At 38.6% G+C, this 23,641-nt stretch overlaps 1 protein-coding gene across 3 annotated transcripts in view; it reads left to right on the plus strand.

The window, feature by feature from the left end:
• NYAP2 (neuronal tyrosine-phosphorylated phosphoinositide-3-kinase adaptor 2) overlaps positions 1 to 23,641 on the plus strand; it is a 240,673-nt gene that overhangs the window by 138,749 nt on the left and 78,283 nt on the right. For all 3 annotated transcript variants that reach the window (XM_080669908.1, XM_080669907.1, XM_080669909.1), the window contains one exon: positions 15,424 to 16,518. In XM_080669908.1, the coding sequence (XP_080526034.1) occupies positions 15,424 to 16,518 (1,095 nt within the window). The remainder of the gene's footprint in view (positions 1 to 15,423; positions 16,519 to 23,641) is intronic.

Below are 23,641 nucleotides of genomic sequence, written 5' to 3' on the forward strand. Positions count from 1 at the left end.
ATTGTCCAATGTGGCTTTGCTTGTATTCTCAAAGAACTCAGAACCAAAATGTCAGTGTCTATTTCTCAGTCAGTGAGGTTCAAACTACCCTGTCTTTGATGGGGGCATTTTCTTATTTGAATTTAGAGATAAATGGAATCTACATAGCTTACTAAAGAATTATAGTATTGTTAGGACTAAGTACAAATTGTGCTCAAATAAAAGGAAATCCTTTCCCTTTCCAATCATGCTCTGCAAAAAATGGGGGGTACATTACCTATACTAATAAAAGCCTAGGTGGTCCTTGCGCCCTCGCGCGACACCCTCACATCATCACAAGATGGCCACCACAAGATGGCCACCACAAGATGGCTGGCAAGGGAGGGCAGTTGGGGGTGACCAGGCCTGCACGGGAGGGCATTTGGGGGTGACGAGGCCTGCAGGGGAGGACAGCTGGGGGCAACCAGGCCTGCAGGGGAGGGCATTTGGGGGCTATCATGCTGGCAGAGGATGGCAGTTGGGGGTGATCAGGCCAGCAGGGGAGCAGTTAGGCATCAATCAGTCTGGCAGAGGAGCAGTTAAGGGGCGATCAGGCTGGCAGGCAGAAGCAGTTAGGTGCAATCAGGCAGGCAGGCAGGCAGGCAGGCAGGCAGGCAAGCGGTTGGGAGCCAGCATTCCTAGATTGTGAGAGGGATGTCCGACTGCCAGTTTAGGTCCGATCTCTGTGGCAGTCAGACATCCCTCAAGGGGTCCCAGATTGGAGAAGGTGCTGGCCGGGCTGAGGGGCATCCCTGCCCCATGTACAAATTTCATGCACCAGGCCTGTAGTACAAGCATAATGGGATTGCTATAATATCCAATCACATAAACATAAAAAACATTTAAAAACTCTAAATGTTCATGCATATGGCATAAAACTTAAGGATATCTTTGAGATGAGCCACCTCATGTTCTGGAAATATTCTCTTTCTCTCTCTCTCTCTCTCTCTCTCTCTCTCTCTCTCTCTCTCTTTTTTTTTTTTTTTTTTTTTTTTTTGAATCTAGTCACACTTTTCCTAAATTTGAGAAGCCTAGAAAATAACCCCCAAATGTCATTCAGCAAAACTTAAGGTTTGGAAAAAAGAGAATTAATCTGTTGAGTTTTCTGCCTTGCCATATATATGCTGTGATCTATATCTTTCATTTTCTCTTTTGTTTTGATTTTAATTGTATTTTTAAATTAAAACTCACCCAAGGAAAATAATTTTTTTTCCAACTTAAGCTGATGAGAAACAAAGAATGCCAACACTGAAATGTTAATATTCAGAAAATTCCAAAGCCTATGTAATTTTAAAGGAAAGATTGCCATCTTTCAAAATAAATTTTATTATGTGGCTATCCATAGGATATAAACTTAATACAAAAGGAAATTGAAATATTGATCTCATAGTTCAGTGAACATAAAATCTATATATATTTAGGCAATCACACATTTTATAATTCCCCAGAACTGGTATGGTCTCTAGCATTTGCACCATTAATTTTTATAGCTCAGTATTAAATGTTAAGTATGTGTGAAAGCTTATGCTTTCATTGCCTGTCTTCCAACATAGAGATTTTTTTTATGAATACTAATAATAATTGATAATGATATTGCTTTTACATATTAAGCCCTTTCTGTGGCCCAGGTAGTACTCAAATACTTCATGTATAACGTCTTTTAAATCCTCAGGACTTCCTATGAATAAGCATCATTATACCCATTAAACAGTTGAGTTCAAAGAGACTTAAAAAGGTTAGAGTTTACTTTCCCATGGTTATATAGCTAATAAATTGGGATTGAAATTTAGGCTAATTTGACCCATGGAAGAATATGGGTAATGTGTGTGTGTGTGTGTGTGTGTGTGTGTGTGTGTGTGTGTTTTAATAGGTAAAACACCCTTACTATATATTTGTAAAACAAATAAGCACCATCTATAAAGACAAATTAATTCTTTGAGACTATGGCCACTAGAGTCAGATCACCTGAGTTCCAAGCCAGCTTCTACCACATGGACAAATAATTCAATTTCTCTATAATGTAATTACAATGCTTATAGAATGGGGTTTATAGTAGTATTAACACCTAGGACCAATGCCCGCCATGTTTCGTGCATGCCCCCTGGTGGTCAGTGCACGTCATAGCAACTGGTTAGTTCAGTTGTTTGGTCTATTTGCATATTAGCCTTTTATTATATAGGATTATTATTTTTATTATTACTACTACTATTATTATTACTGCATCTCCATTAGAGAAGATGTGAGCCCACATCAACACAACCTCAATGAAGCTGAATGAAATGTTTTCTGACTCTGTAATTCCATGCTGTTTCCTCTGTGTTCTCAAATACTTTAAAAGATCACAAACATTTCTATCTTTATATCTCCACCAGGACAGACTTACAGAGGATAATCCCCAGTAGACAGGATCTAAGGCACTGCAGGGATCCAGCTTCTACAGACCTGACTGCTCCAGGGACAGGGGAAATGTTCCAATCGTTAATCGGATTTTTCTCCCAACTTACTTTCCTTCAACATAATATCCTCCTGGGTAGAATCCAAATTAAATGAGCTTCTGTTGGGTGCTCAGCATCCTGCATTTTCCATGGCTGCTTTTTTTTGTTGTCAAATTTTTTCCCCTCAAGACTCAGAAAATTAGCTTATTTGGTAATTTCCTTTCTCTGTAGGTAGTGATGCTATGAGCGATAGCTACTATGTACTGATGGCTTTAAAATATTTGTGCAAAGGGAGAAAGAGTTATAACCAGTGGTTTAATAACTCAACATCTCTAAGGTTTAAATAAGTATATTGCTTTCCCTGGCTTAGACCTCCTAAATATCATTTGATTGACCACTAGGTGGAGGTGATTGGTACACAGAGATAAAACCAAGAGAGTTCTAGGTTTGGGGAACTTGTAGTACTGTAGACATATAACTTTATTTAGGTCATTTTCCTAAATAAAGCTAGTCTTTAAGATGAACGCTTTCTAAAGACTCTAAAGAGATCAATTTTCATTTAAAAAAGAAAAACATTGAAAATGGAGAGAAGAGCCCTAGCCGGTTTAGCTCAGTGGATAGAGCATTGGCCTGCAAACTGAAGGGTTCTGGGTTCCATTCCAGTCCAGGGCACATGTCCAGGTTGTGGGCTTGATTCCCAGTGAGGGGCATGCAGGAGGCAACCGATCAATGGTTCTTTCTCGTCATTGATGTTTCTATCTCTCTCTCTCCCTCTCCCTTCCTCTCTGAAATAGTAAAATATATTTTAAAAAAAAGAAAATGGAGAGAAGGAAAAAAATCTGAAGAAATATATGAGAAAGCATCAAAAAATGTAAATCATTATGCATTTGTAGTTTATTGTTTATAGGCAATTATATATATAATTACTGGACAAATGCTTATTGGGAACAACTTTCTCTATTAAGTTTGTTTGGGGTTTTAGAAAGATGAGCCGATTCTGCCATATAGTCTTTAATAAAGAGAGAAGCTGATAACCAAAGACAAGATAGGAAATGAGGAAGGTTACAAGAAATAAATAAATGAAGCACAAATGAAATAAAAAGAAAACTATGAGGAAAGAAAGCAGTGACACTTTAACTGGGCCTTTAAAGCTGGGGAGGTTTTTGTTTCGGTCAGGTGATGGAAGAGGAGAGGAAAATGTCAGAGCAAAGTCTGAGCACATACATATCTGAGAAGTGTGGGAAACAGTGGTGGTTTGGTTTGGCCAGAAGAAAAAGTATGAAGAATGCCAAGGGAGAAAAGCATGGAGATTATGTCTGGCTGTGATAGGATGTCTGGCAGGCTACTATAGTAGTTCTTTACTACCACAAAGACATCCCAGTATGGTGTCTGTTTCACACACACCAAGGATGAGGGTATACAGTTTTAAGGTACGTTTGTTTCTTATTTCCTACATCTGTGACATTGTTTTAAATGGCTTTGCTATATTAAGCTTTGCATCAACAAAAAAAATTTTTCTTTTTTTTTGCAGGAAATAATTGTTATAACCTCAAAATTAATGGTCTAGGATAATGTTTACAAAGTCATTAGACCTTAAGTGTTATACCTTGCAGGATCTAACTTGTGAATTCTGTCTGCCCTGTGTTCCTTCATGTCCCCCTTGGGTATTTCCTTAGTGTGAGGGAACTTAAAAGAGGACCATTTAATTCCTCAGTTAATTTTTCTGGACTTCTTTTTTGGCAGGTAAAATATTTAACCTGCCTCAATGTCAACTCATGAGTAATGTTGAAAATTGGTCCATTGACCCCTTTCTCACCCTTACCTTCATTTCTTTTGTTATTATCCCTCAGATGCTTCATCATTTTCCTCCCTCTTAATTCAAATAATGCCTACAAAAATGGAAAATTATGGGTATGATCTTGACTCTTTTATATCACTGGAGGATACCTGAAATACCGAATGCTGACTCAGAGAATGCAAAGGTCTACCAATTCACTAGACAGTGAATAAATATTTATCAAGAACCTGTGAATTTCTAGTCACTTTATACAGATAATTCAGCAAAGATCAAAACAAATAGGGAACCACTGTTCTCAAGTGGGGAAAACACATACACTGGCACCTAGAAGCTTACATAAAGCAATTGAGAAACAGACAAGAGAAATACCCAGTGTAATAAAAGCAAACTGGGTGGCCATGGAAGACTTTTCCAAAGAAGTGACTATTATGCTTATGTGAGTGCTACAAAGAAGCCAGCTAGGTATAGTTTACTGATGTCAAGCAAAAAAATAGAGCTGTATCATAAAGCAGTAAAAAACAGATTTTATTTAGGACACTTGCTATAGGAGAAAGGACATCTCATTATAGAAATGGCTCAATTCCAAATACAGGAGGAGCAAATAAGGATTTATAGCCAAGCAAAAGGAGGGGATCAGTAGATAGAAAATTACTAAAAGGAAACAGCAGGGGTATGGGCATTCTGGCTAAACCAACTTAATAGGATCCTTGCTGAAGACATACCAGTGTGATCAGACATCCACCAGTAGGATGGTGGAGCAAGAAGACCTGGATCAGATATAGAAGGTGATCAAATAGAGAGGGTGGGGGTTTCTGGTTAAACTTACTTAGCAAGGTTATGGCTAAGACTGGATTTTATACTGATGGGCCTATAGGAAGGTTCAGAACCCTGACTAAAGTTTGGTCAAACAAATATTTTTTGTCCTTTATGGAACCTAATATTTTAACACTTTGACCAGTTGGGATCATCCCTGCACAACATTCCTCTACTTGATAGGGACATTACCTCCAAATCTTTTCCCTACTCCTTCTACACTTATGTAAAATATGTAATGGCGGGGGGAATCTGAGAGACTTCAGTAGTGTTGTCAAGGAAATGCCCACAGCCTAGCTACCATTTCTGTCCTTTACAATGTCTAAAGAGAATCCCATGACAGTGCAGGAGGGGAGTGATCTGGAAACATGATACTGCCTTGGCATGGAAATATCAAACTAGACATTATGATAAACATTGTGAACAACGGGCCGTGTCTCCTTAGGAATGCTGGCTACTTTCCCAGACAGGTTCCCATGTGATGGTGTTACTGTTGTGAATTTGCGCTGGTACAGAACTGGCCTTCAATCTATAAGCTCAGAAACTACATCTCATCAGATATCTAGAGTATCTAAGATGTCACAATAATCAACTCAAAAGAGATGGGCACAGGTCTTGGTCTGTTTGGGCTGCTATAACAGAATACCACATGCTGGGTAACTTATATACAACATAAATTTATTTCTTACAATTCTGGGAGTTGGAAGTCCTAGGTCAGGGTGCCAGCACAGTTGGGTTCTGATGAGATTCGCTTCCAGGCTTTAAATTGTTGACATCTCACTTGTGTCCTCACACGGTGGAGGGAATAGGGAGTTCTTGGAGTTTCTTTTATTAGAGCATTAATTCATTCACGAGGGCCACACCCTTATGATCTAATCACTTCCCCAATGTCCCTGGCTAATCCCACTGGCTGTTAGGACTTGAACATGTGAATTTGGGAGGGATGCAAACATTCAAATCAAAGCAGTATATAAAATTGAATTCTACTTTGCTTGTTTCTAATGAAAATATTCATACAGAAGACATGGATAATATTTTGGAAAATTATTAAAAGATTTCTTGCCCTGGCCAGTGCGGCTTAGTTGATTGGGCTTAGTCCAGTGCACTGAAGTGTTTGATTCTCCAGTCAGGGCACATGCCTGAGTTGTGGGCTCCATTCATGATAAGGGGGCATGCAGGAGGCAGCTGATCCATGTTTCCCTCTCACATTTCTCTTTCTCTCTCTTCCTCTCCTTCCCCTCTCTCTACAAATCAATCACTCAATCAATAGAAGGTTTTTTGGTGAATCTGAACTTAGAAAATGAATTCATAAGAATCATATATGGAGAGGCTTCAGGCTCTACTAGCATGTGGGGTCCTGCACAACAGAAATATATCCTCTGGGCACTGCTGGGAGTGGGACCATGTTTTGCTCTGAGTTTCTCCTGTTCCTTGAAGCTGCAAAGCTCCCCTCTGGTTTTTCTTCCTTTACATATGTTAATACCTTTGGTCTGCCTTCAGTTCAGTCTTTTTGAATAGAAAGTATGTACTCTTTTTTTATATCTCTTCTCTGAGTCATCCTGGGTTGATTTATAATACTCAGAAGGCGATCTTTCTCCTTAATTTCTCTATTCTGGAAGGATGTTTTCTGTTTCCTTGGGGTGCACACTGTAGCTCTATGAAAATAACAATGGCATTTTCTATGAGATATCCAGGAAAACAGGAAATTAATTTGGGGATTTTTCCCCAGCTATCTATTGCTGTATAATAAACCAGCCCAAAATGCTATGGTTTAGAACAGCAAAAATTTTACTATTTCTTATCATTCTGTGAGTTGACTTGTCTTATATGGGTGGCTCTTCTAATCTATGTGACATTGTTAAGGTCTCTTATTTTGCTGTATTCAGCTGGTAGTTGTGATTAATTGGAAGGTCCAAGGAGTCTTCACTCATGTGTCTGGGCTACCTTTATCCACCATATGGCCTCTTCAGATGACTAAGTTGAGCTTAGTCATAGGATGTTGGTCTAAGATCTTGGCAATTGGCTTTCAAGATAAAGGAAGTGAAAGCTGTCAGTTCTCTTAAATATAAGACGCAGTATCATTTATGCCACATTCTATTGGTCAAGGCCATCCTTGATTTGAGGAGAGCAAGATAGACTCTACCTATTGATAGCTAGCATGCATACAAGGAGGGAAGAATTTGAGGATGGCTTTCTTGAAAAACTGCTATCACAATTTGGCTCCTAGCCACAATATTTCCAACAAGCGCAATACTGTCACCCTTTGTGGAAATGTCTCTTTGCATTACACATCAGCTTAAAATCTAGTATTTCATCATCTAAATCATGCTCATGTGCCACAAGGCTTCTGTGGCAAGGGTGTTTGAACTACCAGTAAAAGTACAATTTACCTGCTCTGCAAAATCTGACATAGACTGGTGGGTCAGGAACAGGAAAACTGCAATGTACAGTTCAAAAAAGTGGGGGCTGGAGATCAGAGAGGCACAGGAAGTCACCAGCTCATTTGCACACCTGTTCCCAATTCTGCCTATTGCAAGGACAGAGAATATTTATTGATGAAGGCTCAGTTCTGCTCCCTAATTTTGGTTCTCTGTGGCTCCTGGCTTTGCTCTCTGAGATCTTAGATCTGCTCTCCACGCTATCCTTTCTTAGCCATGAGAAATGACTTGTATCTTAGCTGAATCTGAGTATTCTTAGTTCTTTTCCAGTCCTTGAAAGGCACCCAAAGGCTTTCTTATTTAAATTTGAACCTTGTCTGCCCCTTTTAGTCAAAGTTGGCAAAGCTCTTTTATAATTTTTGTGGTTTTCCTGTGAGTCAAATTATACTCTGTTTTTCATTAGACAAAAGACAGAAACAGAAATTATTTTGAGTCAGGCCTGTCTCTTAGGATTGTGGTTAGGGTGTTGGGGAACATTTGTTAGATTCTTAAAAATCAGAGTTCTCAATAAGGTCTCTAAAAGCCATACCCTTAGCTTGATTATTACTCCAAGATTACATTTTACTGGCTGAGCTCTGGATTTGACCCTTGTCCTGTGGCCATTTTTCACTTTGAAAACCTTTAGCTGCTCAGAAAAGGCTTCATGGCAAGTCCTGGGTTGAAACTATTTCCTTTCATTTTTGCTTGAGAACTGAATAGCTGCTCCCTTAATCCCCCTTTCTATCTTGCAATCCTTTATCATGCATGGCTCAAACAAGCCAGCGAGCACATTCACATTCTTCCAGAACCCTCCTTAGTCAGGTCCACAATTTCATTGGGTACATTTTACAGTATCTGTAGTACACAGATTATTGTCTTGCCTTTTTTTTTTCTTAATGAAGTATGACATAGCTCTCCTTCTTTTCAGCTTCTGATCATAGCAATTTTCTCATCAATTTTCTACCTCCAAACAGTGTCCTCGCTGTCTTTCAGGCTTCTGCCACCACCCAGTCCCAAAGTCAAAACACAAGTTTTAGATTTTTGTTACAGGAGCACCAATCTGCCACCACCAGTTTCAGATGGGTATACATGAATTACAAACTACCCCCAAATTTAGAGACACAAAAGCAATGATCATATTTGTTCATAATTCTGTGGGTTAAGAATTTAGTACGGTATGGTGGGGATGACATGTCACTGATCAAAAGTGTCTGCTCAGTCACCTTAGAGGCCCAGACAGCTGAGGAGTGACTGTTTCAGCTTAACTGGGGTCATATGGCAGCAGTTTCATTTTCATGATTGATTGAGGTGTGTGTGTGTGTTTAAATATATTTTTATTGATTTTAGAGAGGGAGAGAGAGATAGAAACATCAATGATGAGAGAGAATCATCGATCGGCTACCTCTCGCATGCCCCACACTGGGTATCGAGCCTGCAACCCAGGAATGTGCCCTGACCAGGAATCAAACCTTGACCTCCTGGTTCATAGGTCAACACTCAACCACGCCAGCCAGGCGACTGAGTTTTTGTTTTGTTTTGTTTTGTTTTCCCACATGGTTATTTGGGGCTTCCTCACAGCTTGGTGACCTCAGAGTAGGCAGACTTCTTTCATGGTGCCTGGATTCCTTCCGGGGAAGGTGAAAGCTGCCAAACTGAAGGGAGAAGAAATAGACTCTACCACTGGAGGGATGGAAAAGTATGCATTTGCAGGGAGGGGAAGAATGGATGGAGTTTGCAGAAGACTATCAACCACAGATTTTTCTGCTTTAGGATTGTTCAAACATTCTTCATCATAACCTGCAATAAGAGATATGTGAGACCTAGAAATATCTCTATACTTTTAAATTAATATTATTCTAAGAAACAACATTTACCAACATTATCACACGAAATGCACTCATATTTTCTAACCTATTTTAATTCAATTTTTCAAAATGTTGGTTATAAAACTCAAATTTTTTTATAACTATTGAATTGAGATGAGCAATTCAAAACACAGTGTTTCTAATTAAAGTTTCTTGCTGTCTACATGATGAAAGTGAATATCAATAAGTAAAAGTATATTCCATAATAATTTGCCAAATTATACAGCTTGACTGAGGCAAAGAAGAGATAATCATGTTTTCTAGCTTAAGCCAAGATTTTTTTCAGTCCCACTGGACTTTAAAACTGCATTGTTAGCACATTACATGTCTTACCTTGTTTCCATCCAAACTTTGATGTGAGTTCTCTCTTTATATTGTCACTAGGTCCAGGAAAAAAACACAAGTCCTACAACTGCAAACGCAATTATCACACTATCTTGGTCCTCCTGTAACAGACTAAAGGCATCTGCAATTTCCATCCTTTTACAAACACCTTCATTAAAAAAAAATAAAAAGAAAAAGGAACTATTTTGCAGATGGCATTGTGGGGCATGTGACTATGAAAATATCCCTGAGACCCTTGGAATCATGAGTTGTGAAACAAGAGTTATTGTGAGCACAATTCTGCTGAATGTGGGAAACGTGTTTCTCACTTTCCAGAATCAGCCAGTTCTAGTACCAAACAGTTCGGACCTTACTTCTCTCCACTGGACTCTCATTTCCTGATTTGAATGATCTCTTTCAATATACCTTTATAACTAGAGCTAAAAGCTGTGGTTCCATCATCATTACATTGGCAGAGAAGACCTTTTAAAATAATACTTTATGCCATATAATGAGATCAAAATAATGTAATCACAGCCTTTTTCCTTTGTTTTAAAAGGTATATAGGATTGGGGAGTGTGTTGGGAGGAAGGGTGAAAAGGTGAAGGGATTAAGCAAAAAAAACAAACAAACTCATAGACACAAACAACAGTATGGTGATTACTGTGTTTTGTCTCTTATCACATCTTGGTTCAAGAACATCCACAGATACAATAGTCTAGTTTTGAATTACACTTTTTAAAAATCCTTACCTGAGGATATATTTTCATTGATTTTAGAGAGAGAGAAAGGGAGGGAGGGAGAGAGAGAGAGAGAGAGAGAGAGAGAGCGAGAAAGGGAGATGTTTGAGAGGGAACATTGATCGACTGGTTGCCTCCCTTAGGCACCATGACTAGGGAGCAAATCTGAAACCTAGGTATGTGCCTTGACCTGGAAATGAACCCACAAATTTTTGGTGCAGGTGACAACATTCCAATCAATTGAACTACACCTGCCAGGGCTATACATTTTTAAAATAAGGAAACATTTATTTCAGAAGGCTTGGTTGACAAGGAACATGGTGGATTTCCAAAATTAACTGTGAAAAACAGATCATCTGGGCCTGACTGAAAGTCATGCCTAACCTTTGTTCCCTTTCAAAAATGTCACTTTCTGCTTATTCAATGTTACTGTCATTCTATTATTTTAAACATTAAAATTCGTGTTCTGGAGCTGAAGGGGAATTATTGCTTCTATCTTCAGGCTTATTAGAAATAATTTAAAATTCATTCAATAGCAATAAAAATCACCTTTACTTATGGTTGAATGTTAAAATTTGCAATGCAATTTTTGTCTTTTATTAGTAGTATTTCAGCATTCATATATATACATTTATCTCAAGACTATTTGAAGTACCTTATAAAGAAACAGCTTTCTAAACATGAATTTTTCTTTAATTATTAATTCCTAGAGTGAGGGTAAAGTACAATTAATTACGTGACAATGTTGCTTAAAATGTCAGACTTTGCCTTATAAGGGTAATTTTAAAAATAGCATGTATGACACTTGAAAGAAATTTTTTTTGCTCCCTAAATTATTTACTCAGTATTTTGGACTAAGGTAAAACCAGATGATAAATGGCAAGTGGAGAGAAAAATCAGATCATTAGAATATAAATATTTTCCTCCTCTGATTTTCCATAAAAGATCACTCATCACTCACTCAGTTTTACAGGGTCTTTACATAAGGCTCAACATCATGAGATTGTAAGAGAGATATGGAATAGGAAGCTGATGATGCCTGGAAAAAATGTGTCCCAATATTAAAGGAATGAATCTATTTATTCATCCCAATCATCTATAATTGACTTAACAGTTCACTCTCTATATAATCCCAAACAATCTCATTTCAAATTTGGAACAATAGAGAAGAAGAGGACTGGGAAACAAAATGTGCTTGAATTATGAGTGCCTGCATTAGAATCTTTTCAGCACGCAAGGAAGGGGAGAGGGAAGAAGTTTGCCCACATGATGAAGCATTTCCTGCATAAGATTGGCTGGAGAATTGCTTCAGCTGGTGGGCAGCAGAATAGAGAGAAGTAAGGAGTCAATATGCTAAAGCAAATGACAGCAGCAAACAAAAACATCCAGAAAACGAGTCAGAATCCAATGGCAAATAAATGCCTTAGCACAATTCAGAGGTTGCAGAGTCAACTGGAGAAGAAGAACCATAGTAACAAGTGGTGTACAGTGATGGTGCTCTGGGGTGAGTACCTAGGAAGAGCATCTCTGTATTCAGCTGCAGTGTGCTCTCTGTAAAATGGTTTCAAGGGGCGAGGAGGTGTAGGCAGGAACAGGGAGAAATTTAATGTAAAGACTGGGAAAAGTTGTATTAATTCTTAAAATAACAAAGCTAATTAAAGTACTCCAATTCCAGAGGAAGAAATTAAAATGATTGCTCGTCACTCAGCTTTACAGGGTCTTTACGAAAGGCTCAATAAATACACAGCTATTTAAGTCAACTTGAGCTTCCTTAATAAACTACCAAAGACTGGATGGTTTAAACAACAGAGATTTATCTTCTCAGTTTTTGAGGCCAGAAGTCTAAGATCAAGGTGAGATCAAGTCTAAGATCAAGGTTTGTGGTGAGAACTCCCTTCCTGGTTTGTAGATGGCCGCCTTTTTGCTACATCCTCACATGGTGAGAGAATGAGAGAGCAAGCAAACTCTCTGGTATCTCTTCTCATAAGGGCCCTAATCCCATCTATTACGAGAGCTGAACCCTAATGATCCCATCTAAATCTAATTATCCCCCACAGACCCCATCCCCAAGAACCATAACATTGGGGGTTAGAACTTCAACATGAATTTGGGGCCCATAGCAATCGTCAGTTTTGATTATCTCAGAGTTACATATTATATTTTATTCCCCTTAGTCAGACAAGATATGTACTTGGTTGGACATTGACATTATCCTCACTGTACAAATGTATTCTCTAAATTCCTTTCTAATGAGTAATTGTTCTACCTTAATTCTAACTACATTGTGTTCTAGAAAAGAACCTTCTCTTTTTTCAATCATTTTATAAATAAGAAGGGTCTTTACTTATTTTTTTTCTGTCTCTTTTGGCAAAAAAAGTGAATGTAATTTGCTGACATTCTGAATGCAACCCAAGCATTGGTCTTGCTCATTCCAAAGGCCACCTTCTAATCTACGTAGGGTTGTTTATGAAAATGCTGTTTTTTTGAGTATCATGTGACTCCTTCCTCTACCATTGACCCCCTCACTGCCTGGGACTCTAGACTATGACCTCCCTACAATGTAGTTCTATTACCTAGGCTTGGGCTCAGTAGATGTTTAAATTATGTCTGTCCTGTTACTTCTCTCCATGCAACTACTCACGTCTAAGTTGGAATGTCTGAGTTAGTGAAGGGTCAAAGAAAAAAAAAGTGAATTGTAATTTAGGAGGGAGATGCATGAAAACGTTATTTTAAGTTTAATTATTCCCATGTAATGAAGTTATCCATCACATGGACACCTCCATTCACAAAGTACCTCACTATTCAGACTCCTTTCCTCTGTGGTTACCCGCGACCACAAACTTTTCAATCTCTGGAACCCAGTAGTCAAAGGCAAATATTTTTCCAGAGCACAAATTACTCAGTTTAGGATAAGAGATAGAAAAGTGAAGGAAACAAACTTCAGAAGAATAGTCTAGGTGGGCATTTGTTCTTCTAAGTCCTGACTCTTTCAAAGTCCTTCCAGAACTAAGTTAATCCTGTTCAAGGATGTATAACTTTACTTGTGGGTTCATATTTTTGTACATAATCTGATGACTTATTTAAATTGTGAAAATTAAAATATACAATCATTTCCAAAAATAATAATTGAAACCAGTATGACCCTCCTAAAGAATTATCTGGGTATTTTTCACCCAATTATGTCTAGGTTTTTCCCTTTTGGCACCAAAAGACTCCACTGCTATACCACCTGGAAAATGTCATCTGATTGTTTTTTTGTTTTTTGTTTTTCTAATATGAGTTAAAGAAAATGTCTAGATACATTAAGAACCTTCAATTCAAAAAAACTTTTGGTTGAAGTCAGTAAAATCAACATCATGGGCACAATGGAACAGAATATTTGAAAGCAGGTATGTTCTAGAAAAGTGAGAATCATATACACTTTTAGAATATTTTATTGGTTCCCTTTATCTGGAGACATGATTGATGTGTAAAGCAGCTGCCTAACTAATCTTTGCTTCTCCTTGAGTAAGTTTTAGAAAAGTTCCCCTGTCTGAAGCATGCTAGTCGATAAAAACAAAGGCGATTTCAGGTGTTTCCTGATTTGTGCCTTGAGACCTTCCCCCCTTAAGGCTGCAATTATAGAGAAAGAAGCCTGTTATTTTCTTAGTTTTACACTTAGAAGCTCTTCTGTCAACTTATATTATATGCTACCATTTACCACAGACAACTACATTCTGCTACATTGCATAATAATGATAATCACTGTAATCATATATAAACACAAAGAGATAATGAGATGATAATAAGACTCCAGTACCTTCCCTGTGTGCTAAACAATTAATTTCTGTCACAGACGTGTTCAGCCAGACTGTTCCACCCCATTGTATGGTGTCAGAAGTTTGTGTTCCATCACAAAGACAAGGGGGGTAGGGTATTCCAGCAGGCTGTGGGATGCACTTGTCCCCATATCTGTGAACTTCCAAAAATTATTCCTGAAACTTACGTGTCTCCTCTGGATTATTCTTTGGCAAAACTCTTGATGGGGTTTTATGTGTCAGGACATATCTAATAAATTCATTCCAAGATAGCATTTGGGATATTGTAAGAAGTCTTATGAACAAACACAGACAAATACACCATAATCAACAATACCTGAAGATCTGGAGATTAACTTGTCTAGACTCATAAGATTTTCACATTAATTTCCCCTGAAGTATCAGACCCATCTCTATAGAAGTTATTTGTTTGAATTAAGGCAGAGATTAAGTCTAGCATGCTGGAACACTTTTATCCTAAATGAAAGCAAGATGTGAGTATGTGCAATAGCCACATCATTAAAAGGACTCAGTCCCCATAATATTTTTTTACTATTTGTGCTAACAGAAACTCTATTTTTTTCCGTGAGTTTCTCCCTTAATTCTTCCAGATGAATTTTTATGACATTTGTGATTGTTTTTATCCAAGTGTTTCATCTGAAGGTTTCTATTTAGAAATCTTGAGACAGAGGGACAAGTATCCTGGTTTTAATGCATTTAGCAGTGCAGGATTATTAACATGAGTTTGAAGATAAATATTACTATTATTCCATTACCAGTTTTTTTCTGACTATTGTATATATTGGACTTTTGCTTGATTTTTAAAAAGGTATATATATATATATATATATATATATATATATATATATATAATTTTTATTGATTTCAGAAAAGAAAGGAGAGGGGGAGAGATAGAAACATCAATGAGAATCATTGATGGGCTGCCTTCTACAGCCCCCTACTGGGGATCGAGCTCGCAACCCAGTTTATGTGTCCTGACTGGGACCTCCTGGTTCATAGGTGGAGGCTCAACCTGTGAGACACACCAGTTGGGCCTTTTGTTTAATTTTTAGTCTAAGCCTCAAGTTAGGAATGAAGAAGACTACCCCTCCCATCCAAAGTGTGTAACAGTAAGCCCATGTGCAAATTACTTTTGAAAACTTTCCCATTGTACTCATGGATTTTATTTTTCCTCTTTTTTTTTTTTTTTTTTTAGTTTCAGCTAAACCGAGACCCAACAGTGACGAGTATTCAAAGAAGATTCCTCCTCCAAAACCGAAACGGAATCCGAACACTCAGCTCAGCACATCTTTTGATGAAACGTACATGAAAAAGCACGCGCCCAGGAGGACCTCCCTCACGCGGGACGCCTCCCTCTCCCAGATGAGCAGCCCCGCAGGGGACCCCGAGGACGAGGAGCCCGTGTACATCGAGATGGTAGGGAACATCCTCCGAGACTTCAGGAAAGAGGATGACGACCAGAGCGAGGCTGTCTACGAGGAAATGAAATACCCCATTTTTGATGACTTGGGCCCAGACTCCAAATGTGACCTTGAACATCACAGTTGTTCTTCGCAGTGTGCTACTCCCACGGTGCCTGACTTGGACTTCGCCAAGTCCTCAGTGCCATGCACTCCAAAGGGTTTGCTTTGTGACATCCCCCCGCCCTTCCCCAACCTGCTTTCCCATAGACCCCCTCTGCTGGTGTTCCCACCTGCCCCGGTGCAGTGCTCCCCCAATTCTGACGAGTCTCCGCTCACCCCACTGGAGGTCACCAAGCTTCCGGTGCTGGAAAATGTGTCTTACATGAAACAGGCCGGAGCGTCTCCATCCTCGCTGCCCCCCCACGCCTCCAGCCACCCTAAACTGGACAAGGACCAGAGCGGGGCCCTGGGACCTGCTGCTGCTGCTGCCGCTGTGCTCTCCTCCTCCCCTCCCCCGCCATCCACGTTGTACCGAACGCAGTCCCCCCACGGCTACCCGAAAAGTCACTCGGCCTCCCCGTCCCCTGTGAGCATGGGGAGGTCCCTCACCCCCCTCAGTCTCAAAAGGCCTCCTCCCTACGACGCCCTGCATTCTGGCAGCCTCTCAAGGAGCTCTCCATCAGTGCCTCATTCGACCACCAGGCCAGTGTCGCAGGATGGGAGCAAGATGGTCAATGCCTCGGTCAGCACCTACGGGGCGGCTCCCGGCGGCTCCCGGTCCAGGACGCCCACGAGTCCTTTGGAAGAACTAACCAGCCTCTTTACCTCCGGACGAAGCCTGCTGAGGAAGTCATCCAGCGGCCGCAAGTCGAAGGAACCTGCAGAGAGTAAGTTGTGCAGATCAGGTGCTAGCCTAACCGGTCAGTTTGTGACTTAAAATTACAGGAAGCTCTTATGCACACATAACGCACATAGGTAGTACAGGATCGCCAGTCCTTTTAGTTGAAATCTCAAAACGTGTTGTTTTTCTTCTGCCATGGTACAGATAATAGTGCTCTCTAGAACCCAAAGTGAAAATCTGCACAATATAACCTATTCATTTAAAACGAAGAATGCTTTTTTTTTTTTTTTTTTTAATTGAAATGGAAAGTCTCAATTCTTACAGTGGCTCTGGAAAATCTAAAGAAAACAGACACTGAAATGTTTAGGTAACTATCTTGATGTGGAGGGAGAAATTATACATTCAAACATGGAATTGATAAATGTTAAATTTATCCTATATTAACAGCCCACTTGAGCTAATCTGTGTTAGCAAACATTTGTTGGAAAGATAGCAATTCAGATGGAACTTAGTACTTTTTTTAACATACTAGAGGCCTGGTGCACAGAATTCGTGCACTGGTGGGGGGCATGGCATGTGGGGATTGGCCCACTGTGGGAGAGCCACTTATCCCAGTGCTGAGCAGTGCTCCAACTGTGGTAGCACACTGACCACCAGGGGGCAGCTCCTGCATTGAGTGTCTGCCCCCTGGTGGTCAGTGCACATAATAGTGACTGGTCGACCGGTCATTTGGTCGTTCCACCTTTCAGTCACTGGGCTTTTATTATGTGGGATAATGAATGATTCTGTCTGCATACTTTATGTTATAGCCTGACCATCACTCTAAACCAGTTGTCGGCAAACGCATTAGTCAACAGAGCCAAATATCAACAGTACAACAATTGAAATTTCTTTTGAGAGCCAAATTTTTTTAAACTTAAACTTCTTCTAACGCCACTTCTTCAAAATAGACTCGCCCAGGCTGTGGTATTTTGTGGAAGAGCCCCACTCAAGGGGCCAAAGAGCCGCATGTGGCTCGCGAGCCGCAGTTTGCCGACCACTGCTCTAAACTATAATACGTTGGTTGTTTCCCTTTTAAAGCCAGGCTAATTAGCACCTTATTCCTCTGGTTCTCTCCCTGGATCAATGCATATATAAACCAGGGAAAAATCACTAAGTAATAAATACGTAGGGAACATTATACTTACCACTTAATTTCAAAGACCAGGAAATGTCTGTATTGAATGTCTAATCCTTTTGTGAACCTGAAATTACTCCCTAAGTACAGAATAAAGTCACAACAGACACAGTTTTCTCAATGTCCATTTCATTAAATTGCACTGCTTTCCTGTATTTAAAAATGCTTTAGGCGACTATGTTGATAATTTACCATTTATATCTCAAATGATCCCAGCACAGGATTTTGTTATTTATCTATACACACAGACTTAAAGGAAAAGAAATCCTTAATAATATTGATGATGAAGATGATGATGACACTCCTTAGATAATTAATATTCATTGATACTTATAAACCACTTACCTTACCTATTTTTTTCTTTACTCAGAGAGATTTATGAAAGTGTTAGCAGCTTAAATAACCCCCTGCCCCCTCCAAACCTATTTTATTTACCTGACTAAAGGCAACAATTCATATTATGTTAGACATGTCTGGTATTAAATACACCATTACATGCGTACATACAATTATTTTAAAAATTATTTAAAAATTGAATTAAGCCGAAACCGGTTTGGCTCGGTGGATAGAGCGTCGACCTGTGGACTGAAGGTCCCAGGTTCGATTCCGGTCAAGGGCATGTACCTTGGTTGCGGGCACATCCCCAGTGTGGGGTGTGCAGGAGGCAGCTGATCGATGTTTCTCTCTCATCGATGTTTCTAACTCTCTATCCCTCTCTCTTCCTCTCTGTAAAAAAATCAATAAAATGTATTTAAAAAAAAATTGAATTAAAAATTAGGAACAACCTATTTCTAGAAGAGTGGTTCTCAGCTGAGGCAGTTTTGTCCCCAGGGTCGACCATTTGGCAACGTCTGGAGACCTTTTTTGGTTGTCAGAACTGGGGATGCTACTGAACTCCTGTGGGTAGAAGCCAGGGATGCTGCTTAATGGCCTACAGTGCACAGGACAACCACACACACACACACACACACACACACACACACACACACACACGCGCACCACGACACATACAGTTATCTGGTCCATAAGGACAGTAGTCAATAGTGTCAGGTTTGGGAAACCATGATCTATATTTATTAAAATTTCTTATAGATGATTAACTTGGTTTAAACACAGATCAGGTAAGGTTTTTGGAATAAGGTGGAGGAAAAAAATAAAGAAAACAATTTTACTTTCAAATATGTAATAGTGACATTAATAGAAGTTTCATCCTAGAATTGGTGAAATTATTGAATTTTCTCCTTACCTACTAGTTTCTTTGCAGGATTCTTCACAGCTCCAGCTGGCAGCTACACCAATTAGCTAGAAAAAGTATATGTAAAAGAAGTGATTAACTAATGGAGTTATTTCAAGAAAAATCCATCTGTTATAATCAGTCTATGTGTTGTATGTCACAGACTTCTCCAGTTGACTCCAAAATGAGCTTTGTGGGCTTCTAAAACAAAGCTTGCATGTGGAAAAATGATCCAGGCCCTTTATAGCTTTTAGGGATTCGAGGATTGAATTTCTTCCCATGTGCTGTTAACCATGTATGGGCTCTTCAGAGAAAGGGCATGCCCTGAGTTATTTTTAACTTCAATTTTACATAAATAGAAGGGAGGAAAAATGCTGATAGCACAAATGTATAATCTAATGATATTTACTTTTGACTCTGGAAGATAAAAGAAAGACACTATCATATGCTAACAAAATCATAGGGGCTCTCAGAATCCCTCTGTAATCCAAAAAGTAGATCCAAAATTGATGATAATTGGGAGTTAACCTATAATTACTGTTGCAGTATGCCCAGTGATACAACTCTCCCCTTCACCCTTGCCAGATAGGATTTGTAGATGCCTGCTGATACCATAGGGATGGAATAAATGATATGATGCAGTATAACATTCATGACTCCTGAGTCTCAAATGGTATATATATACTTTTTTTACATTTCAAGAATAAGAGTTATACTGGTATGTCTATTCTCTATACCCCTCTGGCTTTACTGGAAATGTCAATTTTGATAATTTTCTAGTATTCAATTTAAAGCACATTTATTCCTTTTTTAATTTTTAAAAATCTATGTCAAACAAAGTTTATGGCTTCAACTCTTATTTTTAATAAACTGTGAAAGACAAAGCTAATCCAATAATTTAATATCTTAAAAGCTTACAATTCTTAATGGATATAGGGCAAAAGGAAGAGATAAAATGAGACAATATGGGTAGATTATGAATCAAGTTCATTTCACTTTACAATTTTTTACATACAGCATTCACATTAATTGTTCTCAGAAGCATTTTTTCCAAGTTGATAGGACATTGTAATGTTGTTTAACTATATATGAGGACATTTGATAGTCTCGCTAATGATAATAATGTTGATTTGAATTGGTTATTAATATATTTTAAAATTTTGCAGAGAAATGAAGGATATGAGGCATGTAAGAAGTGATTAACTTGCATTTTATTGCTGTAATTTTTTTTGTGTATACAGGAAAAGTAGGTGAAGTATAAATATGATTTAAAGTGAATTTGGAGGCTCAAATGATAATTTTCTACCTATTATTTTTTAATCTTCACCTGATGACATGTTATTATTTATTTTAGAGAGAGAAGAAGTTAGATGTAGAGATAGAGAAACATCTATCAATTGCCTCCCGTATGAGCCCTGACTGGGGATCAAACCCACAACCTTTTGGTGTGTGGGACAATGCTCCAATGAACTAAGCCACACCAGCCAGGGATCTACCTGTAATTTTTACCTTTCCTTTGCATGGTTTTATTTTATATATCTTTGTATTAGAATTTTTAGAACACCTAGGTCATGAATGGAGCTGAAGAGTATAAAGAACAGGAATGATGTAGGCCATTCATCTAGTATTGTTATGAATAAAAAGTAAAAATGGTGGGCTGGCATTGCCAAAGAGCTTCCTCATACTCAACAATAGTTCACATTAATGGAGATACAGAGTTTTCTACTGTTAAGTTTCATTTTTCAGCCTTTTTAAAAATTCTCTCATTTAAGAAGTATCAACTTTTCAAGAACTGATCTGTCCTGGGAAACACAGAGTGAATGCTATTTTATTTTAGGAGAACCTACACATTTTGTTTAGCTTATTTAAAATATTCTTTAAAAATAAAATTCAGCAAACAAAATAATTAAGGATTTTATCTGTCCTCCTTTTCATTCCTGTGAAACTAGGGGCTGACAAAGAGTGGATAGGGAAAAGCAGGTATAGTTCTCCCTCGATATCTCTGAGGGACCTCCCACAGATACCAAAATCCAAGGAAACTCAAGTCCCTTATATAGTAATGGTGTAGTATTTACATATAACCTATAAACAACCTCCCTTATACTTTATTTTTTTTTTCAAATTTTTTATTAAGGTATTATATGTGTACATATCTTACCATTGCCCCTCCCCCCACCCCACTCCCATACCTGCCCTCACCCCCCAATGTTTTGCATCCGTTGGTTACTCTTATATGCATGCATACAAGTCCTTCAGTTGATCTCTTATTTCCCCCACCTCTCCCTAACCTTACCGCTGTAATTAGACACTCTGTTTGATGCTTTACTGCCTCTGTAACTATCTTTTGGTTCATCAGTTTATAATGTTTTTCATTATCCCTAAATGAGTGAGATCATGTGGTATTTTTCTTTCATTGACTGGCTTATTTCACTTAGCATAATGTTCTCTAATTCCATCCAGGTGTCTACAAATGGTAGTAATTCCTTCTTTTTTATGGCAGCATAGTATTCCATTGTGTAGATGTACCATAGTTTTCTGATCCAGTCATCTGCTGACGGGCACCTAGGCTGTTTCCAAATCTTAGCTATTGTAAATTGTGCTGCTATGAACATAGGGGTGCATATATCCTTTCTGATTGGTGTTTCTGGTTTCTTAGGATATATTCCTAGGAGTGGGATTACTGGGTCAAATGGGAGTTCCATTTTCAGTTTTTTGAGGAAACTCCATACTGTTCTCCACAGTGGCTGCACCAGTCTGCATTCCCACCAGCAGTGCACGAGGGTTCCTTTTTCTCCGCATCCTCGCCAGCATTTGTCGTTTGTTGATTTGTTGATGATAGCCATTCTGACAGGTGTGAGATGGTATCGCATTGTCGTTTTGATTTGCATCTCTCGGATAATAAGTGACTTTGAGCATGTTTTCATGTGTCTCTTGGCCTTCCTTCTGTCTTCTTTCGAAAAGATTCTATTTAGGTCCGTTGCCCATTTTTTTATTGGATCATTTATCTTCCTTTTATTAAGTTGTATAAGCTGCCTGTAGATGTTGGAAATTAAACCTTTATCAGTGATACCATTTGCAAATATGTTCTCCCATACAGTGGGGTTTCTTGTTGTTTTGTTGATGGTTTCTTTTGCTGTGCAAAAGCTTTTTATTTTGATGTAGTCCCATTTGTTTATTTTCTCTTTGGCTTCCATTGCCCTAGGGGCAGTATCACTGAAAAAGTTCTTTTGGCATATGTCTGAGATTTTGCTGCCTGAGGATTCCTCTAGTATTTTTATGGTTTCCTGTCTTATATTTAAGTCCTGTATCCATTTTGAGTTTATTTTTGTGTATGGTGTAAGTTGGTGATCTAGTTTCATTTTTTTGCATGTATCTGTCCAATTTTCCCAACACCATTTATTGAAGAGACTGTCTTGACTCCATTGTATGCTCATGCCTCCTTTGTCAAATATTAATTGCGCATATTGGTTTGGGTCGATATCTGGATTCTCTATTCTATTCCATTGATCTATATGTCTGTTCTTGTGCCAGTACCAGGCTGTTTTGAGGACAGTGGCTTTGTAATACAGCTTGAAATCTGGTATTGAGATCCCTCCTACTTTATTCTTCTTTCTCAGGATTGCTGTGGCTATTCGGGGTCTTTTTTTATTCCAGATGAATTTTTGGAGAGTTCTTTCTAGGTCTGTGAAATATGCTGTTGGTATTTTAATGGGGAGTGCATTGAATCTATAGATTGCTTTGGGTAGTATGGACATTTTGATGATGTTGATTCTACCAATCCATGAACATGGTATGTTCTTCCATCTGTTTACATCTTCCTCTATCTCTTTTTTCAGTGTCCTGTAGTTTTCTGCATATAGGTCTTTTACCTCCTTGGTTAGGTTTATTCCTAAGTATCTTAATTTTTTTGGTGCGATGGAAAATGGGATTGCTTTTTTAGTCTCTCTTTCTGTAAGTTCACTGTTGGTGTATAGAAATGCCATAGATTTCTTGGCGTTAATTTTGTATCCTGCTACCTTGCCGAATTCATTTATTAAGTCTGTTAGTTTTTTGATAGAGTCTTTTGGGTTTTTTATGTACAATATCATGTCATCTGCAAATAAGGACAGCTTTACTTCTTCTTTTCCAATTGGATGCCTTTTATTTCTTCTTCTTGTCTAATTGCAATGGCTAATACTTCCAGTACTATGTCAAACAGGAGTGGTGAGAATGGGCATCCTTGTCTTGTTCCTGTTCTTAGGGGAAATGGTTTTAGTTTTTGCCCATTGAGTATGATGTTAGCTGTGGGTTTATCATATATAGCTTTTATTATGTTGAGGTATGATCTTTCTATTCCCACCTTGTTGAGAGTTTTTATCAAGAAAGGGTGTTGGATTTTGTCAAATGCTTTTTCTGCATCAATTGATATGACTATGTGATTTTTATCTTTCAATTTGTTTATGTGATGTATCACATTTATTGATTTTCGGATATTGAACCATCCTTGCATTCCTGGGATAAACCCTACTTGGTCATGGTGTATGATCTTTCTAATGTACTGCTGGATCCGATTTGCTAGAATTTTGTTGAGGATTTTGGCATCTACATTCATGAGGGATATTGGCCTGTAATTCTCTTTCATTGTGTTGTCTTTATCTGGTTTTGGTATTAGGGTGATGCCGGCTTCATAGAAGGAGCTTGGAAGTGTTCCTTCCTCTTGAATTTTTTGGAATAGTCTGAGGAGGATAGGTTTTAGTTCTTCCTTGAATGTTTGGTAAA

The sequence above is a fragment of the Plecotus auritus genome (genome assembly GCF_963455305.1).
Source record: "Plecotus auritus genome assembly, chromosome: 5".
In the NCBI taxonomy this organism is placed as follows: Eukaryota; Metazoa; Chordata; class Mammalia; order Chiroptera; family Vespertilionidae; genus Plecotus; species Plecotus auritus.